Raw genomic sequence first — 14798 nt, forward strand, 5'->3', positions numbered from 1 at the left:
TTGAATATGAGTTTGTTTGTTTTTTTGTTTTTTTTTGCGGTTTTGACAATGTAAGCCGTTTGACAACTATGCAGAAAACGGGATTTTGCTCATTCAATAGAAGTACCACCACTATGCCCTCCCATGTGGAGAAGGACATAGAAGTGGAATGCCAACAAAGGGTACTTAGAAATGGAGTTCAGCCAAGAGGTTTTTTTGTAAGCCTAAAGTATTGTCTTTTGTCTTTTTTTGTTGTCCTAAATGTTTTGTTTTTTTTAGTAGTTTTTTCTTTCATTATTATTGTGTTCAGGCGGCTGGGTGACCAGGGACAAGATGTTGCGACATTAAAGTTTTTAAGTAGAAGAGTGTCTTATATATAGGATGTCAATCAAAATAATTTCACATAATGCCCAGGGACTAAACTCTCCAAGTAAGCGCAGGGTAGCATTCCAGATGTACCAACGTCTCTCTCCAGATACAAGGGGACTATGATCCATATATGGTGGGAATGCGAAATTGTATCGCGATACTGGGACTCGGTGGTCAAACTGCTCTCAAATATACTACATATAAAATTTAGGAAAGACCCTACGGTTATGTTATTAGGAAATAAACCAAAATACTTGACAAAGTCAGCCTATAAACTTAGCCAATATATACTCATGGCCGCCAGACTGATCATAGCCAGTAATTGGAAAAAGAAAGTGATCCCTTTAAGATCCTTGAAAGCAAAAATAATCTATATAGCAACCAATGAAAAACTTAACTATAGGTTGCAGAATGACATGGGACCATATGATAAAATATGGATGCCCTGGCTGGTCTATGAAAAAGATCCTCTATTGTCTTCAGTGTTACATATTTAAAGGGAGAAGAGGAAATAAGGGACAATGGAGAGAGCTTGAAACAGAGAAGGGAAGAGGGGAACCCAACCGCCAATTAGGGGGAATGAATATTTTTTGTTTTGTGATTTTTTTTTTTTTTTTATTGTACTTTTCTTTTTTTTTGTAATAAATGAATCTAAATGTTAAGCTTAAGATTAAGAGTAGTATCAAGTATTGTCTGGAAATAGGTATATATATTTGGACATGGTATATTAAGCTGTGAATTTTCTCTTTCTCTTTTTGTTTTAAAAAAAAAAAAAAAAAAAAATGGGGAATAGACACTTCTAATACTTCCAGATTCGCGGTTTGTTGCGGAAAATCTATTAACCATTTTTTTACAGTGATTTTAGTCCATAGGTTAATAGCCATGACCGTCGTATGGTGAACTATTGAGTCATGGCTAAGCCAGACTGGCGAACCCACCCACATTAAGCCTCTAAGGTGTAGGGGTTGGATGGAATCTTGTTCCAGTTGTAACCAATGCAATGATGAAGGCGGGAGGTTCCAGGCTCTCATTTGGTCTATGATCGTGGCCTGATAGTATGTTTCCAAATTGGGAACCCCGAAACCTGCTGAAATCCTTATCATGGCTTCCCATAAAAACTGTCCGGACGCCCCAGGCAACCCGGTCACATTGCCTCTTCCACTGCGCATGCACGTATATGAGCGGGCTCGCATGCACATTGACAGGAGCATCACAACGCACGGCCCCCTCCACTGACTTACGCGCACGCATGAATAATAAAATACACATACATATAATTTAAACTTATCTTGATTCAGTTTTCTTGGAATGGACAATAAAGCAAAAATAAGCAGCACCATCTATAGACAAAGAGAGGGATTACAGCTCATATAATCCTCAACACTGTGGACAGAAGATACATAGGGGCAAATTTACTAAAGGGCGAAGTGACTAGCGCTGGCAAAAATTCGCCAGCATGACGTCATTTCGGTACTTCGCTGGCATAACTTCGCTAGCGAAGGAGATAGACTCTAGCGGTATTTCGCTCCCTTATGCCTGGCGAATTTGCACTCTGGTGAATGGACGTAACTACGCAAATCCACTAAGATGCGGATTTTACTGAACGTTACCTCTTGCGCAAGACTTGCCTTCGCCACCTCAGACCAGTCGAAGAGAAATAGAGTAGATAGGAGTTCCTCAAAATTTTGTTGAAATGTTTTCTAAGACCCAAAAAATCTGGTATCTTTTCCTTTTTTCAAGGTGATAGGCTGCAAAAGAGCTTAAAAATTATTTGGGGTAACCCGCTTCCCCCCTACATTTCCTAACATATGGCACATATACTGGGCTCATGTGCAGGGCAATATAACAACTCTATTTTATCTTATTAAGGTTTCCCGGGCTTGTGTAATGTAATGTATTTGCTGCAATACGTCCATTCAACTTTAACTTCCTGCTGTATGCAAATTAGCAAACGCTAGCGCAACTTTGCTTTGCTTGGCGCAGTAACGCTAGTGCAACCCGGGACTCAACTTTGGATTTTAGTGAATCAGCATTGTCCTGTCGAATCTACGCCTGGCGAAGTGTTGCGCTGTGAGCGAAGCCGTCGCTGGCGATTTTTCGGTGGTTAGTGAATTTGCCCATATGTCGCTTGTGGATAAAGGATTAAAGTATATCCTACAATGAAGATTGCTTTTACACACTAGAGACCAATAGGGTATTAGTTAAAACAGGACTCAAGTAATTGTGGTTGTGCACAGGGTCACTAGTGGTCCTCATGGCTGACAGAGCCGTTGCTCCTTCCTGATCTGCAGGGGGGGGCAACGCTGGTTATATCATTACTGAAACATTAAGGCTGGGGTTTCAACACCCTTACTTCTAAACTTATGGGTGAGTTGCCACATAGAGTAGAATAGCTTGAGACAGCAAGGACTATGATTTGATTAAGGCCTGAATGGGCCAAATGGTTTCAAATAGGGTCAGGCTGAGCTGGCAGGATACCAGGAGAAATCCCAATAGGCCCTGGCTCTTAGGGACCTGCTGACTGCCAAGATGTGGGGCTGGGGCAGCAGTTTGGGGGCAGCCAGAAGTTCAGAGCACCTGGCAGAAGTGGAGGAATCTGGTGGTAGTCATGTTTTGCGAGTGGGATGGGACAGCTCCTGGTGAGCCAACACTGGTTTCACACAGTATAATCTCTTTACTTGTTGATGGTTAGGTAGTAGGGAGGTGTCAGATCTGCTGGTTGGTGCTGCTACGTCCATGCCCCATGTGAGGGTATCGCCAGACCAGGCTGGAATTTAAAGAGGTCGCAGCATAATTTGTCAAAATTGGTTCACACTCACATGCACAGAAAGACCAGACAATCAGCCAAGCTGCTAAACCATGCTGTTACATTCAGGCCAGCATTATATAGCTATTAATCTGTGGAAAACGCACATTTTGCTTTATAGCAATAATGTCATACTTCTATATCGCACCTCAAAGTTACGCAAGCCAAGGCCATTTTCGATCAAATATCAACTGAATTATACACCATACAACAAAGCATTCTTTGTTGTTACCGAGAAACACACACACAATAGAGATGTAGGGCAAGTATACACATGTCAGGGCTAAAAATGCATGTGCCGAAAATATTTCACGTTTTCACTGAGCCGTTGGCTGCAGCCCAAGGCCTCCTTCCCATGTGCAATAATTCTTTACAAGCATTGGTTTTATATGCTTCTTTAAAAACACACTTGCAGTTTTGTGAATTCAGCATTTCAATCTTGTGGGTTTTTCGTGCACAATATTTTCTTGTAGAACTGGGAAATTAATTGCAATTTTTTTAGTGCACATATAACTTTTGTAAGATAACTGGCTACATTCATCCCAACAGTCCTGATTTTGACAGCTCAACCCGCAGTCCCGGATTGTTACTGAAATGTCCTGACTTTTTCTTCGATCTCCTGCACTGAACAGCCAGAAAAAGATACAAAGTTTCTGACTTGGCTGTTGACAGAAAGCCCAGAACATGCTGCAAACCATTTAATAAATCAGCAAGGGTTTACCCTGCTAGCAGTACCTGTGTGCCAGTGAATTTTCTTCTGATCAGAAAGCCCAGAACAGCCACCAGGTGGATACTTTTGTAACAATTTAATATGAGCAAATAAGTAATTGTAACAATTTAAGATAAGCAGGTCTCTTGGGGAAACTGTGACTTGCAGCTTAAAGGGCAATTCACCTTTATTAGCAAAACTGTAATAGCACATAAAAAACACAGAAATGGGTTCAAACTTTCCTAACCTGCCAAATTTTGTAAAATGAACATGGTAATTAGGGGGTGTGGCCACAAAAATAGGCGGGTCAACATATTTTTGTCCCTTTTATTTTAAAAATGTTGGGATGTATGACTTTGCATAAATGGTCAACTTGAGTGTCAGCGAGGGCAAGCTTGTCACCCTGCCAGCTGCAGGGTTTGCCTCCACTATTGGTAGGTTTTTAAGCTTTAAAGGGCATGTAAAGTCTAAAATAGAAAAAGGCTAGAAATGCTGTATTTTGTATACTAAATATAAACATGAACTTACTGCACCACAAGCCTAATCAAACAAATGATTTATGCTTTCAAAGTTGGCTACAGGGGGTCACCATCTTGTAACTTTGTTAAGCATCTTTACAAGACTAAGACTGTGCACATGCTCAGTGTGGTCTGGGCTGCTTAGGGATCTTCATAAACAAAGCTGCTTGAGTTCTGCATGGCTGGGAAGTAAGGCGGGTGCTCCCCCTGCTGTTCATACGTATGATTGTTTCCCTGCTCAGCAGTTAGGGACCATCTGACAATTCCTATCCACAGCAGTAAATGAAGGGAGAATTTCACTGCATACAGTCAGGTTTCTTATAAAAACGGTACACATTTTCTAATTAAAGTATATTGGAGATAGGTTTCTTTTTCATTATAGAAAGTAAAAATCTGATTTTATTTTTTTGCCTTTACATGCCCTTTAACTGCGGCATACAAAAATGCCAGACTGGTTCTGAAGTGAACTGGGATTTTGGCCATGCTTTTCCCACCACTAGCCTTTCCCCTGTTCCCATGCTCATTTTGGACTATACCTTAGGACCTCAGATGACCGTTCTACACATTGCAATGGAACAGGTCTGTTAGGTTCAGGTACAATTTACTAACAGCAGAAATGGAGCTGTTATTGCAGGAGACCGAGGGAGGATTAACCCCAGATGTGCCAGTAAGATCACTGCAAGAATAGCCAATGAGCACTCCATTAATTCCACTCATGCCAGTAAGATTAATGCAGAAATAGATAGACTGGAAGCATCTCCTACACTTGAACAAGCAGAATAGCAACACCAGAATTCCCAGGCTTTATGGCTTTCTCTCAATTGAAGGACAGCAGGATAAAGCAGAACAGTTGGGAGGTATGCTGATTTACTGCCATTATATCTACTAAAAAGTGTCCTTTTGGCTTGTATGAGGCATTGTACTCACACACAAACCATGTACAGGTATGGGACCTGTTATCCAGATTGCTCAGGACCTGCTTTAGTTAATTTGGATCTTCACACATTAAGTCTACTAGAAAATCATGTAAACATTAAATAAACCCAATAGGCTGGTTCTGCTTCCAATAAGGATTAATTATATCTTAGTTGGGATCTGATGGTATTTTTAGTAGTACCATTTTTGACCTCGTGTAAGACAAAACTCAGTAAAGGAAAACCTTTAGTAATAGTCAGGCAATTTATTCATACATAATACAACATAACAGTTTTGTCTGGGTAAGCTGTTGGAGTAACACACAGAATGTCAGCCAAGGACTTACCAAAGACCCACCTCTTGGTCCAGGCGTTATATAGCTTTCAGAAGGCATTTTCAGTAATTGTGACAAGGGGTTCACGGAAATACCATACATAGTCTGACTCCTCCTTGTACAATTAATGTCTAAATGATTTACTTAGTCTTACATGTTATCAAAAGAATGTTGTAACATACTGTGCCTAGCTCCAATGGTCCACAACCTCGCAATCAGCTATTGGCTAACCAAGGCCATTGTGGTATTTCCAGTAATTTGAGCAACACTTCTGCAAAAAGGGGCCCCACCAGATAGGCTGGCGTTATGCTGACACTCTGGAATTTAAGTAACAGAGTGATGATCTTTTGTTTGTATGGCCTAGTATAAGTTATATGAGTGACCATTGTCCACAGTAGACCATTAGCCCTTATAGTCCATCCTGCCTTGGGCCCTATAGCGTTATGGCGTCATAGAGGGTGGGGGTGACAAATATCAACCCTCTGACACTAGCCATTGGTCCATCTTAGGATTTAGACCGTTCCAGATATATATTATATAAACAGATCAAGTACAAACTGCTGTTTTAATATTACATAGAACAGATTGCTGAAATGGCAAACTGGAGAACTTCTGAATGAAAAGCTAAATAACTAAAAAAAACACAATTAATAAAAATTGAAAAGCGATAGCAAATTGTCTCAGAATATCACTCTCTAGATCATACTAAAAGTTAATTCAAAGGTTAACAACAACTTTAAAGTTGGAGAGCTGTAGATTGGAGTTTTAACAATGATGTGAGTGAGTGATCGGGGGGCCCCACACATAGGAATCTTGCCCTGTGTGCACCATTACTATAAAACACCTCTGCTGGGCACTCGTGAGTTTATATTAATGACAAACTGTACTTGGAAAAAGGCTGGTAATTAAACAGGGGCTAATGTCTAAATAAACTGTAAGCTAAAAATACAACTTGTTACTGTATTTACCGTCACATTGACGTCTGCACGTGTAGCTGTTTCCATGGAGTTTTTAAAAATATATATATCTATATGTACCAAAATTCCTGGTTCCTTTTACAGCAATGTTTGATATTTTCCATAATCAGCTGCAATAAAGAAATAATATGATGCAAGAATAAACTGTATTTCTTTAAGGACTGTACAGTTGAATGCCAGGTCCGAACTGTCCCTGTTTAGCCAGAGTGGCCCCAAATTGTGGCATTAGAAAAGCTAATAGAAAGTGGATAGAGCCTCAGCCAGGGGCAGATGAGGGGTGGCATGAGATAATACCGTGTGAACTTAGGTAACGGCTTGGCCTAAGGGTAAAACTCCACAGGTGATTTCGGCACGATTCGACGTGCTGCGCAAAAAACGCAGGCATCAAGTCGGATGCGACAGAAATAAGGTAAGAGATGGAAATTGGATGGTGTTGCATCATTCGTCCGACTTGTCTGTCGGATACAGACGCTGCGTCGGATGAACGATGCAACACCATCCAACATTTCCATCTCTTACCTTATTTCCGTTGCATCCGACTTGATGCCTGCGTTTTTTGCGCAGCACGTCGAATCGTGCCGAAATCACCTGTGGAGTTTTACCTTATTTCCATTGCATCCGACTTGACGTCTGGGTTTTTGCGCAGTAAGTCGGTTCGCGCCGAAATCACCTGTGGAGTTCTACCCTTAAATGACCCAAATTTTAAATTGGATGTCAAGCACCTGGCGTAACTGACTCACACTATGCAGTATTAATTATGAAAGACTTATCATCATTGATTCCTCAAGAAAAAGAGTTTCAGTTGTGTCAGAGAAAAGCTTTATGAATAATGGCTCACCAATGCAGGTTTATTGTTTAATTTCTAGGTTTATTTAAAACGTGCCTTTGATTTGGTTTATTGTCAGGCCCAAGCTGCCAATATAGGCATTACTTACCTGGATTCACTGATCACTCTCAATAATGGCACATTTATCTCTGATATAAAAACCCCATGGATATGATCATAGGAATAATGTGTCAAGGCAGGACAGTTTTGATCCACTAGGTGTCACTGAGGAACTACCCAAAAATCCATTTATAAGGGTTAGAAAGATCACTTCAGATAAGATGTATGGAAAGCTCTACTGAAAAATTTCTGCAACAAGGCTATATAAAAAACAACAAGAAACAGTAGTATTAAAAATAGAGCAAGTGTAGTACTAACCAAAGAAAGATGCCCCATGTGTCACTAGGTTTGGTCCCCATGTAGACTTTTAGAAGGTGCCTGGTTTATATAAACTATAGTAGAGTTTCTGAAGCACTGGGCACCACTGGTTTTATCAGTACAGGGTGACATTACATTGTCACTCCTTTAAAACACTTTCATTTTTTGGTGTTACAGTTCTTAGAAATGAAATATAAGCAAAAAAATGCTATTCTCTTAAAAAAGTAAATTGCAAAAGTGTTCAAAGGATGTTGCGTACATTTGTTTCAAGGGTTTGCATTTCTTTGAAATTCTTGTGTTTACATATGTTTTGAATCCTGACCAAGGGAGTGACCCCACCAGACCTAATGAGGTACACTCTGCATTGTGAAGGGTTCCCCATCCTTTTTTTTTTTATATATATATATATATATATAAACTTGTGAACCGTATGCAAATGCAAAAAGAGTTGGGGAGCAACACAAGCAAGGGGTGCCAAATAAGGGCTGTGAATGGCTATTTGGTAGCCCCCAATGTGAACTTGCAGCCTACAGCAGAAATCTGTTTGGCTGTACACGTGGTTTTATGCAACCAAAACTTGCCTCCAAGCCAGGAATTCAAAAATAAGCACCTGCTTTTGAGGCAAGTGGGAGCAACATCCAAGAGGTTGGTGAGCAACATGTTGCTCCTGAGCCACTGGTTGGGAATCACTGGTGTAGAGCTACTTATAGCTCTTCAATATGGCTATGGGCACACGGGCTGTTGTCAGACTGCTTATTTTTGCAGGCTAAGAGAAGCAGATCAGTGTGCAGTCACACACAAGCTGAGGTTACCCCAAACACTGACCTTAGCTTCAGTTCTGCTGTGTGTGAAAGCACACAGGCTGTCCGGATTCAAATCAATGGAGCAGGGGCAATGAGCAGATCTACTTCTCTCAGCCTGCAAAAATACCCAGGCTGATAACAGCGGCTGACAACAGCCTGTGTGTCCATAGCCTTAAACAGAGTCTTACCTTAAAGGGATACTGTCATGGGAAAAAATGTTTTTTCAAAACACATCAGTTAAAAGTGCTGCTCCAGCAGAATTCCACACTGAAATCCATTTCTCAAAAGAGCAAATTGATCTTTTTATATTTAATATTAAAATCTAACATGGGGCTAGACATATTGCCAGTTTCCCAGCTGCCCCCAGTCATGTGACTTGTGCTCTGATAAACTTCACTCTTTACTTTACTGCTGTACTGTCCCATTGGGGGCTAAATTAGCCTCTTGTGGGCATGGGATGGTGGCATGACATGAGGTATATGGGCTCAGATCCCAGATACATTCATATCATTATATAAGTTTAGTTATAAAAGTTTAATTTCAGGGCATCCTATAGCTTTAAATTCACAGCTGGGCCAGCAGGTATGTGATTGGAGGGCCCCCTGCTGGCGGAAAGCCCGCGAAAATAAGTTATATATAGAGCCCCCCCTCGCAGCACCCGTGTCAGCGCAGCCTGGGGATAGCTTCAGAAGAATTTCACCTCTGACCTGCTCGTCGCTGGGAAGATGTCAGCACCAGGGAGCAGCAATAGACAGGCTGTGGGACTTGCTCCGACTGATAGGGAGCGCATAATGAGCTGGATACAGACAGCACGGCCGGAAGAACTGAGCCGAATGATGCAGCAGACAGGCATTGCGTCGCACACCAATGAGGACGTGGAGGAGGCGGCTACTCCTGATTCAGAAGACGCCCCCAGTCCGTTAGGCAGACCCACTGTGAAGAGAAAGCTGGCTCTGAAGTGTTCCACACAGAGATATGCAGCAAAGACAAAGAAGGCTGCAATAAAGACTGTTAACAGCAGGAACGCGTGGCCAGCTATGTCCCCGCCTATGGCTAGCACTAGTCAGGCTGTGCAGGGGGAGTTTTTCCAGCCCACTGAGTCCAGTGGAATGTTTAATAAAACGCTGCCTGTTATGTCTTCCCCTCCCCTATTCTCTTTCCAGCAGGCACCGAGTGACACAGGCAGTGTGAGCAGGGAACAACCAGGACCCTCCATTCAGCAAGCAGGTAATTATGCTACTGAAATGAATGCACTGAAAAATGCTTTAACATGTTTATCAGATGTATTTGATAATATGCAGGAAAGAGTCAATAGGCAAGAAGGAGGGTTGCCCCCTGGAGTGGCAGAAACCAGTTTAAGGGATATAGTGACATGTCAGCCAACCCCATTAGGTTTACATTTGTCCACCTCAGTGAAGGACAAGATAGTAAAGGGTGATTATATAGATATTCTCTCATTGTTACCAGCCTACAAGGAGTTCCTTAAATCTGATAAGAAAGGAGATAGCGAAGAAATCCGTAGACGCCCAGTCCCAAGAACATTTAGCAATTGGCTACAAGCGTTTTGCATATTTGCCAATGTTCTATGTTCTAGTAAACCTCAACTATCCCCATTCATTTATTTAAATACCTTGACATCATTTTGGAAGCTTACCGCACATATGGTTCATCTATGATGATCGTTTTCGTCAGAAGTTAGCGGTACACCCAGGGTTGTCATGGGGACAAAAGGATGTGGACCTTTGGATGGGAATGTTGGCACCAAAGCCGGCATTTCCATCCACATCCCGTCAAGTACCACCAAAACCCAACACATGTTGGGCATTCAACGAGACCATATGCAAATTTCAAAACTCATGTAGGTACAAACACGAGTGTTCTCACTGCGCAGGCAATCACCCAGCCTTTCGCTGCATACGAAAATTCTCCGCCAACAGCAAAACCAATACAAAAGAACAGATGGCCAAAGGCAACATCGCCGGTGAATTTAGCAAAAATGTTGCCTTGGCTAAGCAGGTATCCAAACAAATTGAAAGCGGATCTAATTAAGTTCGGTTTTCAGTTTGGATTTTGGATTCCAACGTTTAGAATTCAGCCATCAGTATCAGTTACCGACAATTTACAATCTGTTTACAATCACCCTCAGGTTGTCAGAGACAAGCTCTCTAAGGAGTTGTCTCTGGGGAGAATCATGGGTCCTTTCAGCGAGTTTCCTTTTGAAAAATTCAAAGTTTCACCATTAGGTGTAGTACCCAAAAAGGAGCCGGGTACTTTTAGGATAATACACCACTTGTCTTTTCCATCAGGGAACTCGGTGAATGAGGGCATTGATATTGAGCTTTGCACGGTATCATATTCCTCAGTGGAAGAAGCCATTAAACTATTACGCATCTGCGGTAAAGGCACATTGATGGCAAAATGCGACATACAATCTGCCTTTCGTCTTCTTCCTATACACCCAGACTGTTTTCATTTATTAGGATTCCACTTTGATGGCAAGTTCTTCTTTGACAGGTGTCTGCCCATGGGGTGCTCCCTTTCATGTTTTTATTTTGAGTCTTTTGCAACTTTTTTGGAGTGGACCTTAAAAACAGAATCTGGGTCCCAGTTCGTCATCCATTATCTGGACGATTTTTTATTTATGGGACCCCAGGGGACAGACACTTGTAAAAGACTTCTACATACTTTTATGTGGATAGCACAGGAATTTGGGGTCCCTTTGGCCCCAGAAAAGACTGTCGGCCCAGAAACAGTTATAACCTTTTTGGGTATTGAATTGGATTCAGTTAATATGGAGAGTAGGTTGCCATCTGATAAAATAGTAAAATTGAGAATATTGCTTGCTAATGCCTTATCAGCCACAAAAATGAAGCTGAAACAGCTGCAGAGCCTTATTGGTCATTTAAACTTTGCCACCAGAATAATGCCAATAGGTAGAGTGTTTTTAAAGCGTTTGTCCTCATTGACTGTTGGAGTGACTAAGCCTAACTGGCATATTCGCATCACATCTGAAGTGAAAGATGATTTGCGAATTTGGCAACAATTTTTAGAACAATATAACGGAAAGACATGTTGGCAAGAGGAATTCATAGACAATGAGGCCCTGCAGTTGTATACTGATGCCGCAGCATCAACTGGTTTTGGAATATTCTTCCAAAACCAGTGGTGCGTGGGAACATGGCCAGAAGATTGGATTTCTTCAGGATTAACTAAAAATATAGTCCTGTTGGAATTTTTCCTGTCCTAGCAGCAATTGATATTTGGGGCCCAAATTTGGCAAATAGGAAAATAGTTATTCACTGTGACAACCTTGGAGTGGTACATGTAATAAATAATTTAACATCTTCATCACCACCAGTATTAAACCTATTACGCCAGTTAGTTCTCAGAGCCCTTAAACACAATATAATGATAAAGGCTAAGCATATTCCAGGTCTAGTTAACCGAACTGCTGATTCTCTATCTCGTATGCAGTTCGATATTTTTTGGCAACTAGAGGAACAAGCGAGCGCGGTTGGGACCCCTTATCCGACTCACCTTTGGAACCTGATATATCCAATGTGATAGCCATTTTACAAGGCTCTGTGGCTTGTAAAACTTGGGTGGATTATAAATCATCTTGGTCGGAATGGCAACAATTTAAGTGCCAAAATAAGTTTAATTTAAGTGAAGAGGATCTCTTAATTATTTTCATTTTGGAATGTAGCCAGAATGGGCAGTCCATAGCTTCTATCAAGAAGAAATTAGCAGGAGTTTCCTTTTGGGCTAAATTACTGTTACCAGCTAATGTAACAAAGAACCCGATGGTGCAACAAATAATTAAAGGGTTAGCCCGTCATAATGCCAGAAAAGATGATAGACAACCTATTACTGTAACAGTGCTGAACAAACTGATGTTGGTGCTGCCGCAAGTTTGTAGAAATGAATACGAGACGTCTTTATTCAGATTGGTTTTTTCTTTGTCATATTTTGCTGCACTAAGGCTTAGCGAGGTGGTTTCCCCATCCAAATTTAGGCCTGGAGGTATTTTTCAAAATGACATCCAGTTAATAAATGGAAGATTGCGTATTAACATACGTTCTTCCAAAACTGACCAAGAAGCAAGAGGTTGTTTAATTTGGTTAGGTCAGTTTGTTGACCCCTTAATGTGCCCAGTTACCAATTACAAGAATTTCATTGAAAGACGGCCGACAGTTGAAGGCCCATTGTTCATACATGAAAATTTGCAATTTTTATCGAAATTCCAATTCACCAGAATTCTCAGTTTTTGTTTTGAAACCCTTGGTTTAGCAGATAAGAAATACCGCTCACACTCCTTTAGGATCGGGGCAGCAACGCAGGCAGCCCTTTGGGGACTAAGTGAACAATCAATAAAGAAGATAGGACGGTGGAAATCAAATCGCTACAGGTTATACGTGAGACCTACAATGGTCTAATTTCTCTGTTATGAGGTTTTGTCATTGACATTTACAATTGTTTTACAGGCGACATTCAGAAAATTTGGATTTTAGGACATTCTTATGTACACTGGGCAGAGCTGAGAGCACAGATCCGGAAGGGTGCAGCAAATTTATACCTTTCAGATAAAAAGTACAAAGTAATATGGAATGGTATTAGGGGCATGAGATGGGAGAAGCTCTTCCAAACTCTAACAGTGATGTTAAAAACATGGGGATACCCTAAGGTGATTGTGATACATTTAGGTGGAAATGATATAGGGTTTATAAAAACAATCCAATTGATTAAGTCCATAAAACAAGATTTGTGCCAAATTTCTTTATTTATGCCTGATGTTTATTTGATTTGGTCTGAAATTGTCCCTCGGCTGTGCTGGCAATCCCAACTATTAAAACCACTTGAGAAATGCAGACGTAAAATTAACCATTCAATTGCCAAGTTTGCAGGCAAGTTGAACATAACTGTATACAGACACCATGAGTTAGAGAATGGTTTTGAAGGATTGTTTAGAGAGGACAAGGTCCACTTGTCAGAAATAGGATTGGATATTTTCAATGTTGGACTGCAAAATGCAGTGGAAAAAGCCTTGTTTTGTGGAGGGGGGCCAAGCCCAAGTTAAGGTTTTAACTGGTCTTGGCGTGGCGGATGTTTAAAATGTTAATTGGCTCCTGGCCGATACCATGGCGGGGCTCATATATACACTGAATGGCAAGCTCTGCAATTGTACGGAGCTGGGCTTGGTTATTACTGTTAATTTAAGCAGTGAATGTTAATGGAGTAATTACAGATGCTGTTTAATAAACTTGGCTGTGGCCTTTCTCCACACAAAACAAAGTGTTTATGTTTTATTTTACTAAGAACGGTTCCTTATGTTTAAATGTTCATGCCTACTGATCCCATGTCCCATTGGGGGCTAAATTAGCCTCTTGTGGGCATGGGATGGTGGCATGACATGAGGTATATGGGCTCAGATCCCAGATACATTCATATCATTATATAAGTTTAGTTATAAAAGTTTAATTTCAGGGCATCCTATAGCTTTAAATTCACAGCTGGGCCAGCAGGTATGTGATTGGAGGGCCCCCTGCTGGCGGAAAGCCCGCGAAAATAAGTTATATATAGAGCCCCCCCTCGCAGCACCCGTGTCAGCGCAGCCTGGGGATAGCTTCAGAAGAATTTCCCCACCCACCCACCCTCAAGTTATATAAATTTAAAAAAAAAAAAAAAAAAAAAAAAAATGTCACAGCCAATTATATGGTTCATAATAAATGGATTCATTAATGGCGGATGTTTAAAATGTTAATTGGCTCCTGGCCGATACCATGGCGGGGCTCATATATACACTGAATGGCAAGCTCTGCAATTGTACGGAGCTGGGCTTGGTTATTACTGTTAATTTAAGCAGTGAATGTTAATGGAGTAATTACAGATGCTGTTTAATAAACTTGGCTGTGGCCTTTCTCCACACAAAACAAAGTGTTTATGTTTTATTTTACTAAGAACGGTTCCTTATGTTTAAATGTTCATGCCTACTGATCCCATGCAAGTTAGAGTGATATCACCCTCTCCCTTTCCCCCCAGCAGCCTAACAACAGAACAATGAGAAGGTAACCAGAGAGCAGCTCCCTAACACAAGATAACAGCTGCCTGGTAGATCTATGAACAACACTTAATAGTAAAATCCAGGTCCCACAGTGACACATTCAGTTACATTGAGTAGGAGAAA

The 14798-nt window shown here is 41.1% G+C and overlaps 1 protein-coding gene across 1 annotated transcript; it reads left to right on the forward strand.

The window, feature by feature from the left end:
- Positions 1-9033: 9033 nt before the first annotated feature.
- On the forward strand, positions 9034-14544 carry LOC121402131. Its single transcript, XM_041588129.1, has 2 exons — positions 9034-9841; positions 13099-14544. The coding sequence occupies exons 1-2, from the start codon at positions 9340-9342 to the stop codon at positions 13689-13691; spliced, it is 1095 nt and encodes a 364-aa protein (XP_041444063.1). The 5' UTR covers positions 9034-9339; the 3' UTR covers positions 13692-14544.
- Positions 14545-14798: the final 254 nt, after the last annotated feature.

This window comes from Xenopus laevis, chromosome 3S (genome assembly GCF_017654675.1).
Source record: "Xenopus laevis strain J_2021 chromosome 3S, Xenopus_laevis_v10.1, whole genome shotgun sequence".
Lineage (NCBI taxonomy): Eukaryota > Metazoa > Chordata > Amphibia > Anura > Pipidae > Xenopus > Xenopus laevis.

What these genes read in the sequence shown, in the direction of transcription:
- LOC121402131 (XM_041588129.1), top strand. Translation starts at nt 9,340, where the DNA reads ATGTCAGCACCAGGGAGCAGCAATAGACAGGCTGTGGGACTTGCTCCG. An exon ending in ACCCTCCATTCAGCAAGCAG is followed by an intron (nt 9,842 to 13,098) that starts GTAATTATGCTA and finishes ATTGTTTTACAG; the next exon opens with GCGACATTCAGAAAATTTGG.